This window comes from Oculina patagonica, chromosome 3 (assembly GCF_052425735.1).
Source record: "Oculina patagonica isolate OP01 chromosome 3, crgOcupat, whole genome shotgun sequence".
Lineage (NCBI taxonomy): Eukaryota > Metazoa > Cnidaria > Anthozoa > Scleractinia > Oculinidae > Oculina > Oculina patagonica.
The window spans coordinates 24,290,618-24,314,391 of NC_135760.1; the positions used below are offsets into that span (position 1 = coordinate 24,290,618).

The 23,774-nt window shown below is 40.9% G+C and overlaps 1 protein-coding gene and 1 pseudogene across 3 annotated transcripts in view; one reads left to right on the plus strand and one right to left on the minus strand.

Moving 5' to 3' along the window:
* Positions 1–10,668, minus strand: part of LOC144647181 (uncharacterized) — a 16,381-nt pseudogene extending 5,713 nt beyond the window's left edge. The window contains exons 1-4 of the transcript XR_013569541.1: positions 10,441–10,668; positions 7,682–8,236; positions 2,426–2,669; positions 645–2,330 (exon numbers count right to left, since the gene is read on the minus strand). The product of XR_013569541.1 is annotated as an uncharacterized LOC144647181 (transcript). The remainder of the gene's footprint in view (positions 1–644; positions 2,331–2,425; positions 2,670–7,681; positions 8,237–10,440) is intronic.
* A 5,938-nt stretch (positions 10,669–16,606) lies between these two features.
* The window catches only part of LOC144647144 (uncharacterized), a 46,373-nt gene continuing 39,205 nt past the window's right edge, over positions 16,607–23,774 (plus strand). For both annotated transcript variants that reach the window (XR_013569539.1, XM_078506898.1), the window contains exons 1-8: positions 16,607–16,747; positions 18,933–18,989; positions 19,419–19,446; positions 19,755–19,809; positions 21,393–21,544; positions 22,239–22,294; positions 22,985–23,051; positions 23,580–23,627. Coding sequence is in view for 1 of the 2 variants with exons in the window: in XM_078506898.1 (XP_078363024.1) it covers positions 16,652–16,747; positions 18,933–18,989; positions 19,419–19,446; positions 19,755–19,809; positions 21,393–21,544; positions 22,239–22,294; positions 22,985–23,051; positions 23,580–23,627 (559 nt within the window). In the remaining variant the exon portion in view is untranslated. The remainder of the gene's footprint in view (positions 16,748–18,932; positions 18,990–19,418; positions 19,447–19,754; positions 19,810–21,392; positions 21,545–22,238; positions 22,295–22,984; positions 23,052–23,579; positions 23,628–23,774) is intronic.

A 23,774-nucleotide genomic window follows, 5' to 3' on the forward strand; every position in this document is an offset into this window, starting at 1 on the left:
ATACAAGTGACGAGTGGGATATTCCATAGTATACCACAAGAAAGTGTTGTGTAACTATTTTATACCATGCCATAGAAAATACGCTTACTAAATTTCGTCGAGAATACAGTCGCAGCGCACTATGGGAAGGTTGGGTTGAATACCGTCGAATATACAACGGCTTTCCTGTATTCTGATTGGCTGTATTTTCTATGGCATGGTATAAATACATGAACTGTACGGCGAACGGTCAGGAGTTTATCTAGTTGACATCAATGACTTCAGTATGGGCAGTTATCCACAATAGGGGCACTTATTAGAATAGTGGTGCTTATAAAAACGGGGGCGCTAATTAGAATGGGGGCGCTTATTGGAATAGGGGCGCTTATTGACAAAAACACATTCGAAGGGGGGCGCTTATTCGGAAGGGGGCGCTTATTGGAAGGAGGGCTCTAAATCGAATCATTACGGTAAACAAAATTTATGTTGAGTAACAACGAAATGCATCAATTGTGTTTACTGTAGTGTTACGAAAACTGATGTCGGATCGCCAGTGCATATTAACAGGGTTCCATTGTTCTTACAAATACCCACTTTGAAGTTTTTAAGTTTCAGTTTAACCTGAAAAATATGTGTTTTTACTAACAAAGAATTAGCGTGATTACCTCACAGCAGTCTGAAGTTGTTCTTGGACCTCATCCTTCTCCTTATCCACTTTGGTAATCTCATCTCGTAAGAATTCCAACTGCTCTGTCAAACTAGCGATCTCTTTTTCCAGTGAGTCTTTCACTTCCAGAAATTCTTCAACGAGTTTTTCCTTGTGTGCTAACTCTTCTTTCACAGCACAACCCAGAGCGACCTGATTTTCGAAGCCCTCTCTCAGTGCGCGTAGCTCGCTCACAAAAACATCTTTTTGTTGCGTTGTTTCCTCAAGCTGACTTTTCTTTGCGGTAAGTTCTCGCTTCATCAGTTTAAAACGGCGATCGACCTTCTCAAGATCCAACTTCAACGTGTGAATAGCGTTGTCACATGCTAGTCTTTCCTTACTTGCAACATCGAGATTTTCCGCTAAAATTCTTTTTTCCTCTTGTAGTTTTTCAATGTAACCCTCTTTCTCTCCGATATCGTCTTGCGCTGTCTTAAGCTCCCGTTTGGTTTCATCAAATTTTGACTCCAACTCACGAAGATTTCTTTTATATTCCTCGGTAGATTCGCGGGCAAGCTTTAATTGTTCTTTTACTTCTTCTTTTTCCTTGACGATGTTCTCAAGCAAAGCCTCTTTCAAAACAACATCTTGTTTAGCCGCGTCAAGATCTTTCTCGATCTCTACAGCTGAGTTCATTAGCTTGAGAAGTTTTCTGTTTTCATTCGACAGCGATTCGACTCTTGCGCCTAAAGTCGATTCGATCGTTTGTTTATCAATTTCCATCTCTTTGAAAGCCAGGTTCTGCTGAGTAATACTTTCTTCAACTTGTTCCATGTGCTTTAAAATCTGCGCTTTTTCCGTGAGCGAGCTCTGTTGCAGCTCAGTGAGTTGCTGACTTGACCGAGCGCTTTCACATCTCAACTGCTCGATGAGGTGATTTTTCATTGCTAATCTCGACTCAAATTCGCTCGCTTCAAGTTGTAATTTCGTGCGTGCGTCTTGAGCAAAACCTAACTGTTTCTGAAGCAACTCTTTTGCGTCAACAAGCCTCGCTATATCTGCATTCAAAGCCATATTCTCTTTCTTGAATTCGGCATTTTGTTCTTTGGCCTCTTCCAGCAATTTCCTTAAGCTATCCATCTCAGCTTGCAAAGAACGCATCGTTTCTTCTCTATGGCAGATTTCTCCTTCCACCAAGCTCAACTTGTGCTTCAGATTTTGTATAGTAGCGCTGGATGTCGTCAACTTCTCAAGCGCTTCATTAAAATTGCCATGTTTTTCTTCATAAGCACTCTGTAACTGGACCAGCTGACTCTCTAACTCACCCTTATTTCGCCGCAGCTCGTCGACAAGTGATACAGCAGTGGGTTTCGTTTCTCGAGCTTTTAACACCTCCTCCCTCAGTCGAGTTTCCACCGTTTGAAGTCTAATCTGCAGCGATTTCCTGTCTTCTAGCACACTGGCAAACTCTTCCTGTAAAGATTCCAGCTTTCCTTCCAAACTGGCGCGTTGTAGTGCAAGATCTTGACAGTTTTCTGTCGGAACTGATTTCCTCTCCTTTGTTACACCCTCAAAGCCCACGCTCTTTTCCTGGTCAAGCGATTCTTCTTTCTCTCATCTTCGTTCTTTCCGCTTTCCTTCCCTGGCGCGTTGTCTTCTTTCTTCCTTTCCCTCCTTCCCCCCCCCCCCCCCCTCTTTTCCTGGTCAAAGCGAAGTGCATCTTTCATCGTCAAATCTTCGTTCAAAATATTGCTTTCATCTTCGTGGCCTTGAGTTTCAAAACCATCGAGTCTATCCGATACAAGTAAATCTTCTGCTTCGCTTTCTTCACCTTTCTCTGTGGTAACTGATGACGGCTGACCTCGAGGTTCCGCCACGATGCGGTGAAACTTTCGTTGATCGGCAACCTGCTCCCTGTCTGTGTCACCGTCTGTCTCGGAGATATCAGTGACTGAGGGCTCGGTGAATTCCAGGTGTATTCCAGAGTCATCAAACAGTGGTGTCATCTGGTCTGAAGAGAAGCTAACATGCCGAGATGACATATCTAGGGTACAAGAAAGATTAACTACTTACAGTGATGCACACGGTACCACTGATATCTATTTGTCCTGGGGGAGGGGGTAGGAGGGAGGACTCCCATATGAAAAAGACAGGGATATAACCTGAATTAAACCCGTTATGGAGATCAATCTGGGCATGGCTCAAGCTTTTCTGACCTGTAAAAGACACGAGGTATAACTTTATTTCTTCATTCGCAACTGTAAAATGAGTCCATATGGGTTTCTGTCCAGAACACCCTAAGTGAGTTGACAATCATCCCCCCCCCCCCCCCCTATTATAAATTCTGTCCATTTGACCAATCCCAAGTTTTTTGACGTTTGGGCAGTGTACTTGACATGAGAAATGTTAGATTTACCACCGGCCCATGTTGCCATGGTAACTCCAACCCTACACTTAGAATTTGATTGGTCAAACCAAAGAGACCACCAAAAATTTGTCAATAAGATTTCAAAGAGAGGTGGAAAAAATTAATTACAAAAGTTTATTGTGAGGCATGCTATGGCCTGCACAACTGGAGGAAATTAGGTAGTCTCATACAAACATACTCTTTTCCAGACCCTAAATACATCCTGTTTCAATCTCTTCAATCTCTCTATATACAGTCCCTATGAATAGATAATCTCCCCCCCCCCTCCAATAAGAAGTAAGATTTATTATTGTCATCAATTTGTTGTGTTCTCAAATGTAGATTGCAGTCATCTATTTTGCGCTACGTATGATTTATCATTTCAATTTCATATTTTGGTGAAGTGAATTTGTGTACTCTTCCCGATTTTTGAACTCTCTACTACAATATCTGAACTACTTTTTTTTAAAAAAAGTTTCCAAAGCAATTTCAAAATGTTTTTGGATTACTTCTGTTTACAGTTTACAAGAAGGGATGATTGTGATTCATTGCACTTCATCGATGCTAAGTCATGCCCCAGACTGGGTGTGATCTGACAAGGTCACATTTTTTTGTCAACTGATCACTAGTATGTCCTATGTGTGACTAGTCACTAGTTGATTAGTTTTTCCATTAGTCACTTAGTCAGTATATCTAAATGTGAGTAGTAATCCGAATTATTGTTGTGGTACCAATTCATATTTCCCTCACACCCTGATTTACTTGTCTAATTGCATATTTCCATGCATCACCTAATCGATGTAGGGTAAAACACCCAGTTCCATGTAATCCTGTGGAGGCAGTAAAACACTCCCTAACCATGGGCCTGAACAAATTGGCAACCATCGCTCAGTAGTCAGTTGAGTTGGTTGCCAAGAGAGGTCAGCCGGGCAAGAATCAGTCCCCACAGATGGCACAAACATGACTCGCCCGTGTGGGACGTCACCCCAGCCACGCGGCGGCGAGGAAGGGAAAGAGAGACAGGGACGAGGGAGGAGGCAGAGCAGGAAAGCACCAGGAAGGAAGCGGAGAGAAGACGGGCCAGCGAACCAGTGCCGCCAGTGCCGCCCCGACAGGACAGGAAGGGGAAGAAGGAGGGGAGCGGAGGACGCCGACGCCCGGCCCGAGAAGAGTGGAGGGAGGCCGCCCAGACAGCGAGCCAGCAAAGGACACGCCCAGGGGAGGGGATAAGGGGGGAGGAGAGAGAGAGTAGGTGTGCTCTGGAGGGTGTGGGGTTAGAGGTGGAGGGGGTGGGCCCGAGAAGAGGGGAGGAGGTAGGTGGGAGGGAGAGGAGTACGTGAGGGGCGCAGAACACCCTGTGATGACGAGGGGCAGGATGATGAGTAGCTGGGGGTGAGAGAACTAGAACAGAGACCTCCGCGTAGCGGGAGAGAGAGGTACAGCGCGCCAGAATGGAAGGAGAGGGAGCGAGGGAGAGGGGGGGAGGTGAGTGGTGGAGGGGAGAGAGTGGAGACAGAGTAACACGATGTGGAGGCCCGGTAAGAGTGTGTCGACGTGTGGGGGATGGAGGGTCAGCAGGGACGGGACGAGTGGAGGTGGGTGACCCGGTGGTGGTTGTACTGACTGAGTGATGAGGGATGTGAGTAGTGTGTGCGTAGACCCCCGCCACCGAAGAGGAGTGTCTGCCTGACGTCTTCAGTTCCCGTTGTTCGCCCAACAGCCAGCCGCGACGACCCCCCTACCTCTGGCAGTCTAGTCCCCTGTGTCACTGTAGTTGAGCCCAGGGGCTGCACCCCTGGCGGGGTAGCCGAGCCCGGGGAACGACCGCCGGGAGACCGAGGGGCCGGGGCCTCTCTTAATGGTGGGTGTAGCACACTCCACAGCGCACAGACGATCCCCAACAGTTGTGTCAAGGAGCCGATAGGGTGAGACGAGGCCCCGTGTGAAGCCTGGTTGTGGTGGATCGACAGTTCAAGTAGCGGATGCTACAATGGAGAGATCTCTCAATTGACCTGCTCTGGAAGGCCCCTGACTAGTAAAGGATCTTTTGAGGGCCGGACGAGGGAGAATAGGGATGTGTGGGAGAGAGTGAGCGGGAGCAGAGGGGCGCCTGGAGAGGAGGACTCTGGCCCCCCGTATCTCGGACTGTTTGGCGACCGCCGATTTCCGGGACTATGTGTGTGGGGAGGCAGAGATGTGAAGGCGGTGACCAGAGTGCCAGGAGAGCCGAAGCCTACCAGCCCACCAGTACTAGCCGGAAATATGCGAGTTTGGGTGTCAGGGGTCTCCGTAGGAGGAGGAGAACAGCCGCGGAGCGACCGCCGACTCCTAGAGAGGTAGGTTGGGCCCGTGAGAGCGGAGGCCCGAGCCCGGAGAGGAGTTGTGACGTAAGTGACCTAGCATCCCCCCTCAGCATACCTGAGTCCCTGAGAACAGCCCCCAGTCAGAGTATCCCGAGAAGAGACTGTGACCCCCACAGAGTACAGTACCAGCCCAGTCCCGGATAGAGGAGAGAGGTAGATGAACTTAGCGCCTCCCTAGTGTCGTACCCTCCCAGAGAGAAGAAAGGAGACGTGGAGACAGGTAGAGTGGGACGTGAGAGGAGTTCTCTACCGCAGCTATCCATGGACAAGTCGTCTGGTTCAGTGCGGCCGGGAGAGAGAAAGAGTGGTGTGGTGATTCAGAAGGCCTTCTACTCCCCATGACGCCGCCCGCTGGATCCCGCACAGAAGTTTTGTTCACAGTCCGGACGCGGGCAGTAGTCACGGTGACTGTTCCTGTTTGTGTCCCCAGATACGAGGAGGAGTAGTGAGAGTGTGCTCCAGATCGCAGCACCCCCCCGGGGTGTGAGCGCGACCCCATGACGCACCCACGCGCCCGGAATTGTCGCCCCCCGGATCTTCACACTATGGACCTAGACCCCCTCTGAAGTGGTAGTGGTGAGTGGCCAGGTCGAGGCCCCGCTCACGGCCGAGAGTTTGACCGCCGAGATAGTGACTGGAGGTCCGAGCCACCCACATGGAGAGTTAGAAGTGGCGCTGTGTTAGCCGCGATAGATGGGTATGTATGTCCCCACCGTACGTCGAGGTTTGCCCCGCGACCACTGCTACCGCAGTTAGCCCCCCGGTCGAGTCTGCGCGGACCAGTACCCAGATGATCTAGACGAAGAAGAAGACTTTGTTGTTTCGTGCCCCAGGAGACGGTGCCCGACCAGAGTAGACAGACCTCTCTGCGTAATCTGAAGGCTTGGGAGACTTGTTTCCCAGAGTTCTCTAGCAGTTTTTTTTTTTTTAAGGAGGGGATGATTAGTTATTTGTTTTTTTATTTTAGTATTAGTTTTAGTTTTTTTTTTTTAAATGTGAGTTTTTTTGTATTAGATTTTTTGTGTTTACCTAATTTCTTTTTCCCTTCACACCTATTTTTTTCTATTCATTTTTATGATTTTTTACCTATTTTTTTAGTGTGAAAACCAGTTTTTTTAAATTGTGTTTGTAGGAGTTACATCTAACTTTTGTTTTTGTTTTTTTACATTTTTTTTTTATAATTGGAACTCGCTAGTTAGTTAGTTGTTAGTTGGTTTGCCAAGAGAGTTACTTTTGATTTTCGTTCAGATTTAGCTTCATATTTTTTGTTCGTTTTTTTTGTTATTGTCCATAGTCCTAGCTCAAATCTTTTTGGCGAGTTTTGGCCGTCTTACATATGCATTACAAATTCCACGCCAACAGCACCACCAATATCAAGAGGATGGTGGGGGGAGGGGTAATGTTTGTGTAAGTCACAATACCAACATTAAAAGAAAGTCCAAAGGCAATGCATAGACGTTTGGGTATCAGCTTGTCTGACCCTCCCTTCTCCAACGTTTCATCTTAGCTGGTAACATGAAATACCTATACGAGTCACCCATTGTTGCAATCCTATACGATTTGGAAGAACCTTACTACCGTAATGATTCGATTTAGCGCCCGGGGTGCTTATTTACTTGTGGCACCTTAAGGGAGGGCGCGTATTCGAGACGGGGCACTTATTTAATTTTTTGCGAAACAACCAAATGTTCAAAACAAAACTTTAATATATATAAAAATAATAAAAAATAACATAAACTGTAACAGTAACAAATTGTTGAAAATTCAGTTACTTTCACAAGAATTATTCATTGTAGCAGTAAATATATAAATGTACGGTACGGTGAATGTTCATGAGTTTATCTTTTTGACGTCAACGACTTCAGTAGGGGCAGTTAGCCACAATAGGAGCGCTTTTTAGAATACGGGCGGAGAATGGGGGCGCTTATTGGAATAGGGGCGCTTATTAACAAAAACACATTCGAAAGGAGGCGCTTATTTGGAAGGGGGCGCTTATTGGAAGGAGGGCGCCAAATCGAATCATTACGGTACAAGATCTCTTAGGATCCTACAGGAATGTATAGGATCCTGCAAAAAATGCTCATGAGTGTGATTCTGTGTATGATCCTAGTCAAAATCCTGCCGACTCCTATGGGATCTAACACAGGATCCTGAGTAGAACTCCACTGAGCCTACTCTACCCTACCCTAGCCAACTTGATTTACAATTACCTAAAAAAAAAGCTTAAAAAGTACATGAGGACTGAAAAAGCTTTTTTGTACAACCTACAAACTAAAATGACTGTACCTTGCTTGCTGTTCTGGTACTTTACCAAATAACCCTGCAGTTCTTGTAGATTCTGTATTCCACTCTCTTCTGATTGTGCAGCACCATTTTCCAGAGAACAATATCCCTCTGATCCAGATTCTGATTGGCCATGATGGGGCTCTGGCATGCGCATCATATCAAGGGGCTGAGGAACACTTACTTGTTGAGCTCCCCAGTATGTAACACTTTTGGTTTGATGTCCTTGTGTTATAGGGTCCCTAGTAAAAGACAGCATGTTGGCTGATTGGTTGGGTCCTGTAGTTGGTATTTCCTTATCTGAATACAAATTTAGCACAAGTTCGCGAAGTTCTTTTTCGTAGGTACTTGGGTTTTTTGAGAGCTTTGTAGGAAGCTTGTGGCTTATATCCAACCTAGCTGATGCTTGATCTGTGCTCGATGTTGTAGAAGTGGAATTGTAGGTGAGTTCTGAATCGTAGTTGACCAGGTTGTTCAAAGTTTCAGAATAAGGCAAGGTCAGTTCTACATTCCCTGCTGTCAAAGAATTCATAAATGACTCCATCCTTAGACATGATGCTAAAAAAGAGAAATATTTTGGTTTAATAGGTTGCATGTAGTGAGATCAGACAAAACACTCCGCTGCTGGTGTGTTTTACGATTGTTAATTTTTTTATGGCAGGGGTATTTTGAAGAACGCAGATGGAGCCCTAACCAACAAATAAAAGCTAGCCGCGAGAAAACCGGAGCGAAAGCTAACCACAAGCAAACCAGGGTAAAAATGACAGCAAGCAAACCGGAGTGAAGAACCCTGAATGCAGAATGCAGAATGATGGTCAGCAGCCAGTTTGCTTGCAGTTAGCTTTTATTTGTTGGTTAGGGCATCATTCTGTGTTCTGTGTTCTGCATTCTGCAAAATACCCCTGCCTTTTTTTAGCTAAGGAGGGTGGGGAATGGTCTGAACTTAACACCAGTACCTTTTTTCACTTTAGTTCACAGTAATGGAAAGGCCCACTTTATTTGTCATTAACAGACCTCTCAACCTCAAAGCACCGGAAATCTGGAGATCGAGGTAAAAAGAACCCGGGAGATTCGAGTAAAAACCGGGAGATTAATGAACTGACGGACCAAAATAACTAAAACCAGTGCTAATTAAGAGAAAGAGTTTTTTTCCTGTTTTAGCAACACAAAAATTAACGTTATTTTCACGGCTTGTGTCTTCTATATATGGTTATCGATTGTGTGTCTAGCGAACAAACTAATGAAATACCTTTGCTGGCTACGGATTTACACAGAATTGGCGCAAGACAATCGACTTAATAAGCCAAAGGTGACTCTGTTTATCGTGAGATTTTTCTGTCTTGTCGTGAGACCGTGAGATTGAACTACAAATCGTGAGTCTCACGGCAAAATCGTGAGACTTGAGAGGTCTGCATTAATGGAATCAATATTCAAATAAGAGCTGTGGTTGAATGATTGCATTATTCAGTTGATGACTGGAATGTTCAGATAAAAAAATTATGGCAACAATGGATAAATGAAAGCATAATTTGTTCATTATTTTGGCAAAAGGCTTCAGTCATTTTGACTGGAATTTAGCAGAAAGATCTGTCATTTGCTCAAAACTCCTACATCTGATATTAAAAAGCCAGTTTTACCTAGAAGGTAAGTGCCATAAAAGACATAAATATTCAACAAACCAAGTAAACAAGGAAGCTTTAGATGTTCTTGGTCTGCCAAAGTTTTATTTCCAGCACATTATCACTTAGCCAGGGATAGGAATTTGAATTTGTTTTTGATTTATACAGAATTCAGACAGACAAATTGTTATTTTATTTTTCCTCAACAGCGACGATTAACAAAAAGAAGAAGGCTAGCAAGTTTATTGTTTTATATTGTGAACATCAACAATAATTTTAGCAATCTGATAATTTTGTAAAAGGGCAGTGATATCAAGATTGATAGTAAAGTTCAAGCTCTTTAAAAACATTGAGAATCTAACATCACCAGCTGGCATACTAAGAGATCTACATATCAAACTGGACAACGTATAAAGCTTATATAACTACACAACTGTTCCTTTTAGTTCAGCAACAACTGGACTTGATCGATCATAATCATTTTGACACACGACGAATGCATACGTTATACGAACGCGACCAGATTTGCCTTCAGCGTCAGACCTGGTCAAGCTTTTCACAGCGTTAGTGGTGTAGTTCATCAGATTGACTATAGGATTTTCTAGGCGATTTAGAAAAGTATCTTTACACGATTGTCGCCCAAATGGGTTATATTTACCACTGTTTCATATATTTTAGCAAATATTACACTAAGTTATTTAGAATCTACTTACGAGAGCCTTTCGTCTTCCGTAAGCTTAATTATTGAAGTCATCGCATTCATTTGCAATCAGTTTCAGTTGTACAACTGCTTTTTAGCACAATAAGGGACGGTCATTATTTATGTAGAGGGGGGGGGGAATTTTTTTTGGAATTTTAAATTTTTTTTTAGGCCCCCCTCTAGCTTTTTATTATTCCCCTTTTTTTTTTTTTATTTTTACCCCCCCCCCCCTCTTTTTTCTTTTTTTTTTTTTTTTAAGAAATGAGCTAAGCAAATGCCAAAAGAAATTAATTGCCAAAGGGTAAAGCAAATATGTTAAGAGATTTGCTATCTACAATTCAAGGAGCATTACATTTATATTTCTGTCTACATCGTCTATACACACGGAAAACAATCGACCACATCAACACGACAAGTCGACCATCTTTGACGGCCAGGCTTACCTTAAATCGCTCACACTACATTCTCTTTGGTTCTTCAGGCTCCAAAAAACGAAATTAACTGTGTACTTCGTATAAATAAAGCCAGGATCGTAGTTTGAAAACAGCCGGATAGACGATGCGGCATTTGAAGACCTTTGAACGACGCCAAACATGAAAAGTGAAACCAAACATTTTTGAGCTGCTGTCTGTTTCGTCACGTGAGGCTTCTCGCCTACTTACAGGCTCCCTAGTGGGGAGACATTTTTTTTCGCCTGTAACCCCTGATGGACCCCTGAGGACCCCTGACGCCTGTTACCTAGCTTGTTCCAGGCCTTCGGTTAGTTGGAGAGCAGCGTGGAGAATGGGGAGTCAACCCCTCGCCATTTTCTCCACCTGTCCCCAACGAACTAACCGAACGCCTGAAACAGGCAGCCTGCTTTGCGTTAACCTGCGATCAGGCGTTTTTTTCCCTTGCAAAGATGTATAAAGATAACTAGGGAGGGAGGGCATGATCTTAGGTTAGCTTTGCGTACATTGTTTACAAGAAGGTTGGGTAACCCTACAATCTCTACTGCCAGGGTAATCACCCTAGCTGCCTTGTAAACACGTTGCTAAAAAAAAAAAGAAGAACTAAGAGTGCCTTGTAAACAGGGCCTTAGGCTGTATAGCAATACGCCTACTAGACAGGCTACTAAGAATGTGTGGTCCAAGCAAAACATGCTAAAGACGTACAGTTGCCTGTCTGGACGAGCTTCCGCAAACATTTTCTAGTTCGTCTGGAGTGGTAGCTAGTGCGTCTTTTGTATAAAGACGGGCAAAAAACGCGTAACGCGTCTAGATGGTCTAGACGGTTAACTCGTCTAGCGCCTGTCTTTATACTAGAGACGCACTACCAGACGAATTACAAAACGTTTCGCAGAAGCTCGTCCAGACGGGTAATACGTCTCTGGTATCAAAAACAGCCAAATATTGCGTTTGAGTTACTTTCATTGGCAAATAAGGCAAAAACAAACAAACAAACAAAACTGGAAAATGTTCACTGCTAAAAAGAAAAAGGATTACCGATTTAGCACCATGCAATCGCGGGCCATGCTAAAACCAAGAAAAGCGGAAGAAAAAACCAGACAAGTAAAGATTTTCTTTGGGTTGTTATGGTGCTTGGTTCTTGTGGGCGGCTTGACATTTTTTTTTTTTTTTTTTTTTTTTTTTTAGATAAAGCAGTTCATTGATTAACACTGACTTACAATACATTACAATACATAGCTTACTTACAATTACAATACACTACAATACATAGCTTACTTACAGAGAATAATTTACGTTACACAAAGGGCATGCAGAAACTAAATAAAAAAGAATATATTACAGAGAACAGGAAACCTGGGTGCCTACTTTTGTTGTTGTTATTATATCTATTATTTCTATATATGTTTATTTCTATATATACTTAGCTTATTTCTATAGTTATTGTTACGGATTACAACTGTATCTGTTTCTTAGATTTATGCATCTCTATCTGAATTTTACTTTCAAGAACGGCCATGAAAGCTTCCCAGTAGTACTCTTCTTCTTTTCTGGAGGCAGTGTAAATGTAATGTTTTGCGATAATCAAGCAGAGGTTTAAACCAAGTCGACGAGAGAAGTCATTGGCAACACCGTAAATGATCATGTTTTCATCAAGAGTTATTGACTCGGAGTTTTTGAAATTCCACCAATTAGTAAAATGAGACCAAAAGCTCTTAACTTTTGAACAGGAAGCGAAAAGATGAGCTAGTGTTTGTCTTTCAGAGCATAGGTGACATTTATCGGTTTCTTTAAGTGCGTCTCTAAAAAGTGTTGAGTTTGTTGGCAGAATGGGATGTATAATTTTAAATTGAAAGATGGCAAGTCTGGTGTCCTTAGTAACTTTGAAAGGAAGGCTATATATGAGTTGTATTGTTTTTTCATTCAAATTTGCTTTTACCATCCTTTTTTCGGCAGTAGGTGTTACAAACTTTTTTTTGACAAAGAATCGTGTAGCCGATTTGCAAGAGAGCTTATTCAAAGGTATTCTATTGTTATCTTTACCATCCAAAGGCGCCTGGATATTTCCTTTTAGGATATTAACCCATTCTCTAGGGATTGAGTGGCATAATCCATGATACGTAAGAAAGTTAGCTTTGATTTTAAATCTAGAGCAGAACTCAGGAAAAGATAGAAAAGCATTGTTTTGGAAAATGTCTTTGATTTTAATGACTCCGGCTTCATGCCATTTTTTGTAATAAACAGAAACACCACCAACTTTAATGAAGCGATTGTTCCAAATAATTTCATTCAAAACTTGTTCTTTGGTGTTAGGAGAAAAATAATTTATTTTTCCCCAAGCGTAGAGAGCTTCCGAGTAAAAAGCAAGTGGTATTTCAATTTTAAGTGCTTTTAAGTCAAAATTACATTGAAGTAGAAACAAGCCTCCAACATCCCTTAGGTAGCTCAATGGTATGTAGCTCCAACTTGAAGTTTCATTACTGTCGTTGAGTCTTTTTATCCAGGAAACTTTAAGTGCATCGTTGATTATTTCAAAATCAGGCATATCTAGTCCACCTTTTTCTCTCGGGCCGATCATAGTCTTTTGTTTTATTTTAACTTTCTTGTTCCACACAAATTGGGTAATTGCTTGATTTACCATGTTGACAAATTTCGAAGGAAAGGTGAGCACTGATGTATTATATACAAGTTTAGAGATTGCGAGAGATTTTAGAATCGTTATACGGCCATATAAAGTGAGGTTTCTAGGATACCATAAGTTGAGAAGGCTTTTCATTGAGTTCAGTTTTTGTTCGAAGTTTTTCTTATATGCAACTTCATCATCATGTGAAAAATGAATACCTAATGCGAGTATTGAGTTGGAAGGCCGAGCTATTCCAAGGGGCTCTGTTGTATTGTTTCTGTTCGCGCCCAACCACATACCTTCAGTTTTGCTTTTATTAATCTCTAGGCCTGAACATTCCTGGAAGTTTGACAATAATTGAAACAAGTTATTTGCAGATTTTAGGTCAGAGACAAAGGCAGTTGTGTCATCGGCATTTTGAGAAAGCTTAAATTCTTTGTTGTGTATATTAATTCCTTGAATAGTTTTGTCAGTTCTTATTGCATTGGCTAGGATTTCAGCACATAGGACAAATAAAATACCCGAGAGTGGACAGCCTTGACGAACGCCTCTCTCAGGCATGAAAAACTCAGACGCATATCCGTTGTTTATGAAGCAACTGGAGCAATCCGTGTAAAAGGTTTTTATCTACTTTTGAATGCATGGACCGAAGTTAAAAGCTTGTAGGGTCTTGTGAAGAAAATTCCAGTCGACCGTGTCGAAGGCTTTCTTAAAGTCAATGAATATAGCCAGCCCAGGGATGTTTTCTAATTCAGTTACTTTCATAATATCCATAATGAGCCTAATGTTTTGACCAATATAACGCTCTTTAACGTATCCGGTTTGATCATCGTTGATTATTTTGGGAAGAACGTTTGAAATCCTATGAGCTATGGCTTTAGTTGCAATTTTGTAATCGACATTAAGTAGTGTCAGCGGTCTCCAGTTTTCAAGATATAGTTTGTCATTCCGTTTTTTTGGTATTACTTTGATAATTCCTTGTTTTTGCGTTATATTCAAATGTTGATGTTCGAATCCGTAGTTTAGACTTTGTACCAACTCTTCACCCAGCATCGACCAAAAGCGTAAATAGAACTCTACTGAAAGTCCATCGCTACCAGGGCATTTGCCCTTGGCGCACTGCTCTAAAATGTGAAGGCATTCCTCGTTACTGAGTGGGTACTCTAGTTCATTTTTTCCAGTTTCATCTAGCTTAGCAAGATTAGGATTCTCAAAGAAAAGATTGTACTTCGAATTGTTGCACGGTGCTGCAGTATATAGATTTTTATAGAACATCTTTCCTTGTTCTAGGATATCGTTCGGAGTAGTAATTTCTCTATCATCGTTTGTTTTCAATTTGGAAATGTGCGTCTTAAAATGGTGCCTTTTTTCTAAATTCAAGAAATATTTAGTGTTTTTTTCGCCTTGTTCATGCCAGCGTGTTCTACTTCTTATTATTGCGCCTTTAGTTCGATATTCCGCAATAGCGTTAAGTTCAGCTCTTAGACGATAAAATTTTAAAATGTTTTCCTTTGAACGCTCCGTCTTCAGCAAGGTCATCAAATGGTCAATTTGAGTTTGAAGGTTTTTTTCAGCATTTCTGCGTTCTCTATTTTTCCGTTTTGTATACTGGACACAAAAGCCTCTCACTTCCATTTTTATCATGTCCCAGTAGAGACCTTTATCCTCTAGATAATTGTGCTTTGTTTTGAAATCTGGTATCTTGTTAGAAAGTTCCTGTATGAATTTTTCATCGTGCAGCAGAGAGTTGTTTATTTTCCAAAAACCTGGGCCTCGCTGAGTATATTCTTTTGATTGCAGATTAAGGATAATTGCAGAATGATCAGACAATGTGTAATGAACAATTGTAGAGTCTTTCACAGAGTTTGACAAGTCTTTTGAAACCAGCCAGTAATCCAGCCTGCATTGTACTTTTAGAGAGTTGTTACGCCACGTGTATTGTGACTGATTGGGGTGTTGACTCCTCCATACATCTTGTAGGTTGTATGTTTTGCATAAATTATTGATCTCGCTAATTACTGCTTTTTTCCTTTCAATAGAAGTTCCACCAGTTTTGTCTAAAGGTGCTAGGGCGCAATTGAAGTCGCCCCCAAGAATAATTTGCATATCAGCGTATTCTCTCGAAGGGTGTCATTGAGCTTTGAGAAGAATATTTTTTGACTGTTATTGTCGTTTGGGCTGTAAATATTGCAAAGTAGAAACGTAGAATCATACAGCGAGGCTTCTAGTAGTATATACCTTCCGTTTTTATCAGCTATAATGTTTTTAATGCGAACATCTAATTTCGGATTAAAGAGGATTGCAACTCCTTTTGAGTGATTTGTCCCGTGACTGAAGAAAAAATTCCCTCCCCATTCTGATTTCCACATTGCTTCTATGTTTTCCGAAGAGTAAGTCTCTTGAAGGAAGATTACATCAAATTTATAGTTGTGTAGCCATCTGAAAAGTTGTCTTCTTTTTCTTGTTTGGTTTAAACCTCTTGCATTGAGTGAGCAAAACGACGCTTTAAACGGTGTTGTCATATCCTGATATGTGCGATTCTTTCTTACTGATACAGTCGTAATCCGATTTGCGATATTTAACATATTTGGATTGTAATAACATGTTGCTATCCTTATAGCTTGTTTTTAAAAATGTGAACAAGGCATAATGGTTTCTTATAAGATTGATTGAGTATAATTGTTTACTTGTAGATATTGCTTGACATTATCAGTCCGCCTTTATACGGAGATGGACTTCGCAAGGACAGTGGCTTTGGTCCCTGAATATGTGGACAAACTCTTACCAATCTATGGACTACCTGTCCTCAAATCCTCAATTTGTAGCCCAGTAAGGCTGCCCTCATATAGCCTGTTCCAGGCTCTCGGTAGTTGAAGGGGAAAGCGAAAAACGCGGGCGAGCGAGAAAAAAACGAGGGGAGGGGGGACGAAGGCGCCTTCGTCTCGCCTCATTTTTTCCTCGCTCTCCCATAACTTCCGAGAGCCTGGAACAGGCTAGCCCTCATATTGTTCGGCATTTCGCAAAAAATTGCTCAAAATTTGTGAAAATGTTCTTGTTGTTTTTTTGCAGTGAAAAGTTGATTTATTCTGTTTTTCGTCTTATTTGGTCTTTAGTTCAATGCTATATTGTAAAAGTAAGATTTCTAACCATTTTCTGATCCAATTTTATTTAATAATTCTACGGTGTTTCGAATAAACAAAAACATAAACAGCTAAGTCATTTGCGGGCTACATTTTCCTATTTTATTAAACCATCGGTGCGTATTGTCCTTATTTATACATGTGGCTCCGGCCTGCAGAAATTGCATCAGATCGGTTTGAAGTTACATGGAGCATAAAAAATATCACGCATTCATTTTATTATTTTATTTAATCATTCCAAGAGTCCCGTTACTTTCTCTTGAAGATTTGGGGGTGTGAGGCGGGGTGTGATGGTAAGTTGTTTATCCCGTTCGTGGATGGGATCATTTGGGGGTCACGTGAACAAGGTCGAATTTTGCTGACGTAACGTTGTCATGAAATTTCCGACCTGTTTCCGACTTTCTATGAGCTTGGTTCCAGTGGTTTGAGAAAGTCACAAGTCGGGATGGATTCCTTAAAATCTCGCCTACGTGCTATATTTTATCCACCTGGGACAAGTCCTTTGAATTGGAAGCTCTTATTTGTCGTATTTTTCGCCCTGGTAGGTTCAATTTTATTGTTTTCTTTTACAATACGCTAAGGGCTCACAAAAAGGCCATCGCGGCACCACGATCTTTAGTACGTTGTTTATAAACTCTCTCAACAATACAATGCCTGCGGTAGCAAATTGTCTATTTTGGAGAGAATTAACTGACTCGGATTAGTGTGTGAGAAATTCTGCCATCTGCACTTCTTTACAGATGTTCTGCTATTGTACAATTCTGATAATTTCCCTGACTTCGATCTGACAGCTGGCCTGCAATATCGCATATTATGTAATTGGTTCCAGTGTGGTTACGACTTTAGTTCTCGTAGCTTTTGTTTCCAAGGGCGTTTGAATTGTTTAAGTTTTAATAATTTATGTCAGTCTTTAGTTTTAACTGAGGGCGACATGTTGTGCCTTGTGGTTATGTAAAACCAAAAAAAATTAAACCCCATTCGGCCATTCTGCAGAGTTTGTCACAAGTATGCATGCACGCACAAGTTCGTTCTTGAAAAAAAAATTGTGTGCTGAGCGGCAAATGAGCTCTAGAGTATAGAAGAAGGTTTTTCTCACGGTGGAACGGCGGAACACGCGTATAGCTTCGAGAGGGCTGCACTGCTTGCGATGCACTACAGTTAAAATGCCCCGGCATGTGCGTCAAATCTCGTCGAGTTCTCCCATCGCCGAAGGTAATCGCAGAGATTTCGCTTTTTATTTCTTAAATTGTAACATTTCCGTGAAGTAAAATCCAGCAAGGCCAATCTTTGGTCACATGTTTAATGTTCAAAAGTTTACTAAATATTTTAAAATCCTTTTATATTCCCATTGCAACCATTTCCCGGTCACTGATGCTAGAAAGGGGTATTTCCCTACACCTTAGGGGCAGGGCACTTGACAGTCAACTCTCTCTTAACGGACACCTCTATAAGACGGACACCTGGTGTTGCTCCCGCCCCTGCCTTTTTTCAGTCATTTTACTGTAACTAAGCTCCCTGTAAGACGGACACTTCTCTAAAACGGACAGTTGAAGCCAGTCCTGATGGTGTCTGTTTTAGAGAGAGTACACTGTATTACCTAGCTAGAGGGGGTAGCCAGAAGCCCTGACAGGGGGGGTCCCAGAGTTGCTTGTCTGAATTTCAAAATGCTTGGTGTTGCTGTTTCATTGGCCATTCTAGGCCCTTTTGTCACTTGTCAGAATTTGGCCAGAAAGGTTATTGTTTGTTGCAATTTCATTTCATGTGCACTACTTTTTGGGCCATGTTGCTTGTCAGTGGATTTGAACCTTACCAGGACATTTGTGTTCATGCACTGGACTCCTGATTGAAGAGTCCTGGGGTGCTTACCATTTAGCCAAAAAATCCGGAAATCTCGGTTTAAAGTCAAATGGTAAGGTAATTTTCCGGAAATTCCATTCGGAAATTGTGGACTACTTCTAGAGGTACTCCACTTTTTCCGTTCGGAACGGAACATCGGAAATTTCCTTACCATTTGAACAAATCTTCCGTTTCCAGGCCCTTTTTAGCACTTACGCGCGGTTTTAGTCGTGTTTTATACAATATGGCGTCTTTACTGTGACCAATTTAGAACGTGTATGTTCAGTCACCTCAACCATAGAAATGTCAGCACTTTTTTTAACAGGAGATAAAAGCTGACTGCCTCTGGTATTCCACTTGGAATTGTTCATGTGTTCATATTTTTTCTCGGGACAGGATCTAGCTCGGCCGTGCCAATTTTCACTCAACTGCGAAATTCACTCGGTGCGTAGGTGGGAACAGTTACCTCAAAATAACTTTGTATTCTGTTTAAATTGCGTCTCATGGAACAGCTGACGGCAGTAAACAGCATCAGCCCATCTTATTCGTCGAAAAGTTTGTTTTCTACCTCAAAATATTCAGCTATATTGACCGAAAACAACACTGAATTTGGCTCTTGATCGAGTGAGCGGGATGGAACGCCTGGTAGAATAATGGTAAGCGAAATCTCATCCGGTTGGTCGGCATATTCGGAAAATTGCTTACCATTATGCAACGGTCGCACCAACCGGATTTTTCTTACAAATGGTAAGCACCCTTGGTTTAGGATTCTGCTGGGGTCATTGTGTGGACAAGGCACTTTACTCTCATGGCCTCTCTACCCAAAGTATATAAAAAAAAAATTAATAGGAGCTCAGCTTATATTAACACTTAATCTTTGTTTTTTTCAGTTTTGCAGTGCGGTTTCTATCACAATATTGTTTCCATTCTTACCAGCTATGGTAAAGGTAAGATCCATACATAAAAAAATTAGATTTGAATTGTTAATGTCACTGCCGTAAAATAAGTCTCTGAGCACCAGCTTGATCACTTGAGTGCTTAGAACATGTCAACAACCTGTTTTTAATGGTCTGAGCATAGCCAGTCATATTTTTGTGTTGCAAGAGCAACACATAATAATTTCAAACTCTCTGGCTTTGTTGTTAGTCCCTTTTTTCACACATCTTGCTCACAGACTTTCCATGGCCATTTCCCCATTTGCATTTTTTAGCTTCACACTTGATGCATAAAAAAAGAGGGACTGCTTATAGCCTTATGTTAAGTCATTGGCAACCATTTTAAAGTCTGTTTTAAATGTGTCTGACTCAACTCTAATTTTTTTCAATGCTTAATTAAAATTTTTAATAATTGCATTGTGCTTTCATTTTCTTTTTCAGAGTTTTGGGATATCAGATGAAGACACAGGTCAGAATTGTATTTCTCATTTTTATGGGTTATTGACCAGATAACGGGGTGCCTGGAATGAAGCCCCAAGTGACTTCTGATAGATAAAGTGCTGGATTCTCCTTCCAATTTGCCCTGTGTATGCTTGTAAATCAATGGGAGAATTTCATCGAAGTTCAAGCTTAGATATTTTTTATAGGTTTATGGACCAAGATGCATATTTGAAGGTCCATAATCAAGCAAAAGAAGAATGAGCCATTTTGAGCTTCTCAACCAAACAAGATTTCATTTATTAGAATACTAATCATACATGCCATTTTATTCTCTAGGATACTATGCAGGTCTTGTTGCTTCCTCAATGTTTGTTGGACGTGCTGTAGGATGGTAAATGAACTATTTGCTTTAATTTAGTGGTCATGCACACTTGATAAATTTCACAAATGTCAGTGTGGCAGTTGTTTAGTTAATTTACCTGTTGTTTAATTAGTAATTTGTAAAATCTTATTCATTTGTGTTTTGCCACTCTTTCACTTAACTTAGAAAAACACACACTTTTGATAATTTGATAATCTGACTCTTACTTCATGTCATTTAAAAATAAATACAGCTCAGCCAAAATGCATCTTTACCTTTTTATTTTTCTCAACTAACTCTTCAAATGGCATTTATATATTGAAACTGCTTTTCACAAGAAGATAATTCGCTGGCCACATGCATAATTTGTGGATTTACAGTGCAACTTTGTTGCTGGATGTATGCCATGAACAGAAAAACCTGTTCTGAGAGAAAATTATACTGACAGACTGTCGAGAGAACTAAATTATCTCTACCTCCCCCCCAGGGGGGTACTCCGGGGTCCAAGTGACGGGGATGTGCGAAGGATTTTTTTGGGGTCGAAATTTTCGATTCCGGGATTTTTTGGGTAGGAGAATTGGCAGGTACTTTTTTGGGTGACTTGATTGAAATAGGGGATTTTTTTTGGGTATTAAAATCAAACTAAAGTGCCTTAGCGCGGCCTTGGCAATTTAGGGGTAATTTGACTAGGGATTTTTTTGGGCGTTTCTTTTGGTCCAGGGATTTTTTTGGGTAATGTCGGAAGACTTAGGGATTTTTTGGGTCCTGAGTTTTGCCTCCATTCGATCATCCCCGTCACTTTGATCCCGGAGTACCCCCCTGGGCCTCACCCCAGCCAAAAATGCACCCACCCTAACTTTGAAAGGACATGGACTGAAGACACATTTAATGATATTTCTATTTGGAGAGTAGAGCCTCTCTATGGGTACTCACAGTCTTCGTTTTCTGTGCAATGTTTTTGCAAATCCTCGGGTTTTTTTAAGCAGATCTTCGTTTTACTGATTGAAACGGTTTAAGCCTTTATTCAGTGTACATGTAATATATTCGCAGTTGATAGATATTTCACAAACTACCATCTACGACATTTAAAGTGGGGTATTGTTGTCGTTTTCAGCTTTGTAAATGGCTTCATGTGTTTTTGGCTACTGTTGTCGAAATCGCAGTGAAATGTGGTCAAATGCCAAAATTCAGAAATTACAGCTATTTTCTGTAGTGTTTACGAGTTTTGACAGTTTAATATCTGAGTGTTCAATTTGATCGCGCAAATTTTGGTCAATTTCAGATCTTCGCTTCAATCTTGAGATCTTCTTTTTTCGATCTGCGGTGATCTTCGCGTCTTCGATTTCTTTGGAAATATACCCATAGAGAGGCTCAGAGTATGTAAACCAAATTTTCTGAAACAGGAGATGCTGAGTACAACATATTCTCAAAACTAGTGGGAACTCTGATTAGTATATGTTGTGGTTTAATTTTATGTTTGTTTAAAAATTTTCGGTTATTTTTTTCCCTTTTTTCAGTTTATATAAATATAAGACAATAGAAAATAAAAAAAAGAAAAAATAAAGGGAACATATACATTGACATCTATTTTTTTTTTTCTGTCTGTATTTCAGCTATTTCTGGGGATGGCTTACTGATAAAGTTGGTCGAAAACCAGTCATTTTAGCCTGCCTTGCATTTAGTTTTGTTGGCATGGGTAGCTTTGGATTGTCTGTCTCACTAAACATGGCCATTGCTACCAGATTTTTTGTTGGAATTTCTAATGGTATGTGCTTATCATTAACTGAAGGCTTTAACTCTATACTCAACTGGCATTGAAATGAACTTCTTACTTTACTTTATTGCCAAAGCCCTAGTGGGATAGGGCCGGGGGTACCGGGAAAAAACTTCATCCTGATTTAAATACAGTTAAACCTTTCTACAACGGCCACTCTGCGGCAGAGTTGAGGTGGCCGTTGACAGACAGGTCCAGACCAGTTTTCACCATTTGAGGAAATCAATCAGATTTTCATGATTAATATACATGTACTTTTTTAAAGTTAGCGAGTTGCGCCTGTTGGATATGAAGTAGTTGTAGCCAACTTGATGCTATGCACCTTGTTGGCTATCTACAATCTCATATGATGCGCATGGAATAATTATTTTTAATAATTGTTTTTAGGCATCTTGATCACTGTCAAACTGTTGTATTATTGTGGTTTTTGGAAATAACCACACCCTCTCCTAGGAAAGTCATTGACAAATTCTGAAATAGTTTGAAGCTAAACTCAAAATTTCCAGAGACGTGGAAAAGTTTAAGACAACAAAAAAATATATCTGTGGAGACCATATTTGTTAATTTTTAGAACAACATTTATTATGAACTGCTTTCTTAATGAAGAGCAAAAGGTAAATAGGATTGAATTATAGCTTTGGGGGCACATTCTCAACTTTGTATACTTTTTCTTGTTTGGTTTTAGGGGTTGTAGGAACATGTAAAGCAATTGCATCAGAAGTCAGTGATGATACTAATCAGGTGTGTACTAATAGCCCTAATGAATATCCTTGTTAGACTAGCTAGTATACATGTAAATATATCACTCTCAAGCAACTTGCAGCCATTTTAAGACACTTGATTTCACTGCCTGGCATAACAGTTTTTGTAGAGCTTAACAGTGCGACTACTCAAACCAGGCCAGTTGGAAGAAAGTTGACCAATCAAAACGTTATTAAGAACATTCCAAAGGATGGTGACTTTTTCCCCAAAATAATGAACCAATAGCATTGAAGAATGCAACCATTAGTTCAACAACAAATTTAATAAAAACCCAACAAATTAGTTACGCAAGATGCAAACCTAAACGATGTCAAGACAGAACAATCACTGACAAGACATAGTGGACAGACCATTTAATTTTCAGGGGGGTGGGGGTGGGCTACAGTATTACGAAAAAAATTCTTGCACAAGAAAAGTACGAGAAAAAAAAAACGTACACAAGTAAGCACAGAGAAAAAATCAAGCAAGCCCCACCTGCGCAGAAAAATAGCCCAGCCCACCCCCTCCCCTCGAAAATTAAATGGTCCATCCCTAATCACTATCAAGACAGACCAATCAGTAACAAGATGGAGTAATAAGTATCCAGACAGAACAAACAATAAGAAGTCCTCAAAAAATAAATCATTAATTAAAATTGGTTTTCACATTTTGTCTAATTTGTTTTGTAAGGCCCTAGCAATGTCAGTGCTACTGACAGCTTGGAATATGGGACTCATAATAGGACCAGCTATTGGGGGTAAGTTTACATGCCAACTTGAAATTTAAATGAATATTTCCAGTTCATGCTCTTCTAATTATACTGGTCACAGTGTGTGTTGATGATCAATTCTCCAGCTGCAAAAGTGCCAAAAAGAAAGTTCTGCATGTGTGTTAAGTATCTTGATTAAAAAAGTTTAGGGGCCAACCATTTAACTTCTGAGGGGGGGGGGGGGGGGGGGGTGATTTTGAAAAAAAAATTTCCTGCAAGCACACATGTGAAACAAAAAAAATTCCTGCACAAGACTATTTCCTCAAAAAATTCATGCATGTACAGTAGGCTGTACAAACATTTTTTGGCAAGGTGTTCCCTGGGTTGTGAAATTAAACTTTTAATTTCAGCAGACTGTTAAAAAATTTAAGCAGAAGTAAAATGGTTGGCACCTAAGTTATTTGCAATTTATTCACTCACCAAATTAAAGCAGAACAAGAAGCTCAAGGGCAAGTGATGTTAGTACAAATGGTACACAACTATTACTAATAACATTAAATAAATGATCAATTGCAGGTTATCTTGCTGAACCTGCACAGAAATATTCCAATGTGTTTACAGAAGGTTCGTATAACTTACCGGTATTCTTATTTGAATGAATTTAAAGGGAGACCTTAACTATAGTCCTAGAGCAGTTACCAAGGAAATGCTATAGACTCTATCTTGTGGCAATCGACTTTGCAACATTTTGTAATGCTGAATAGCAAAGAC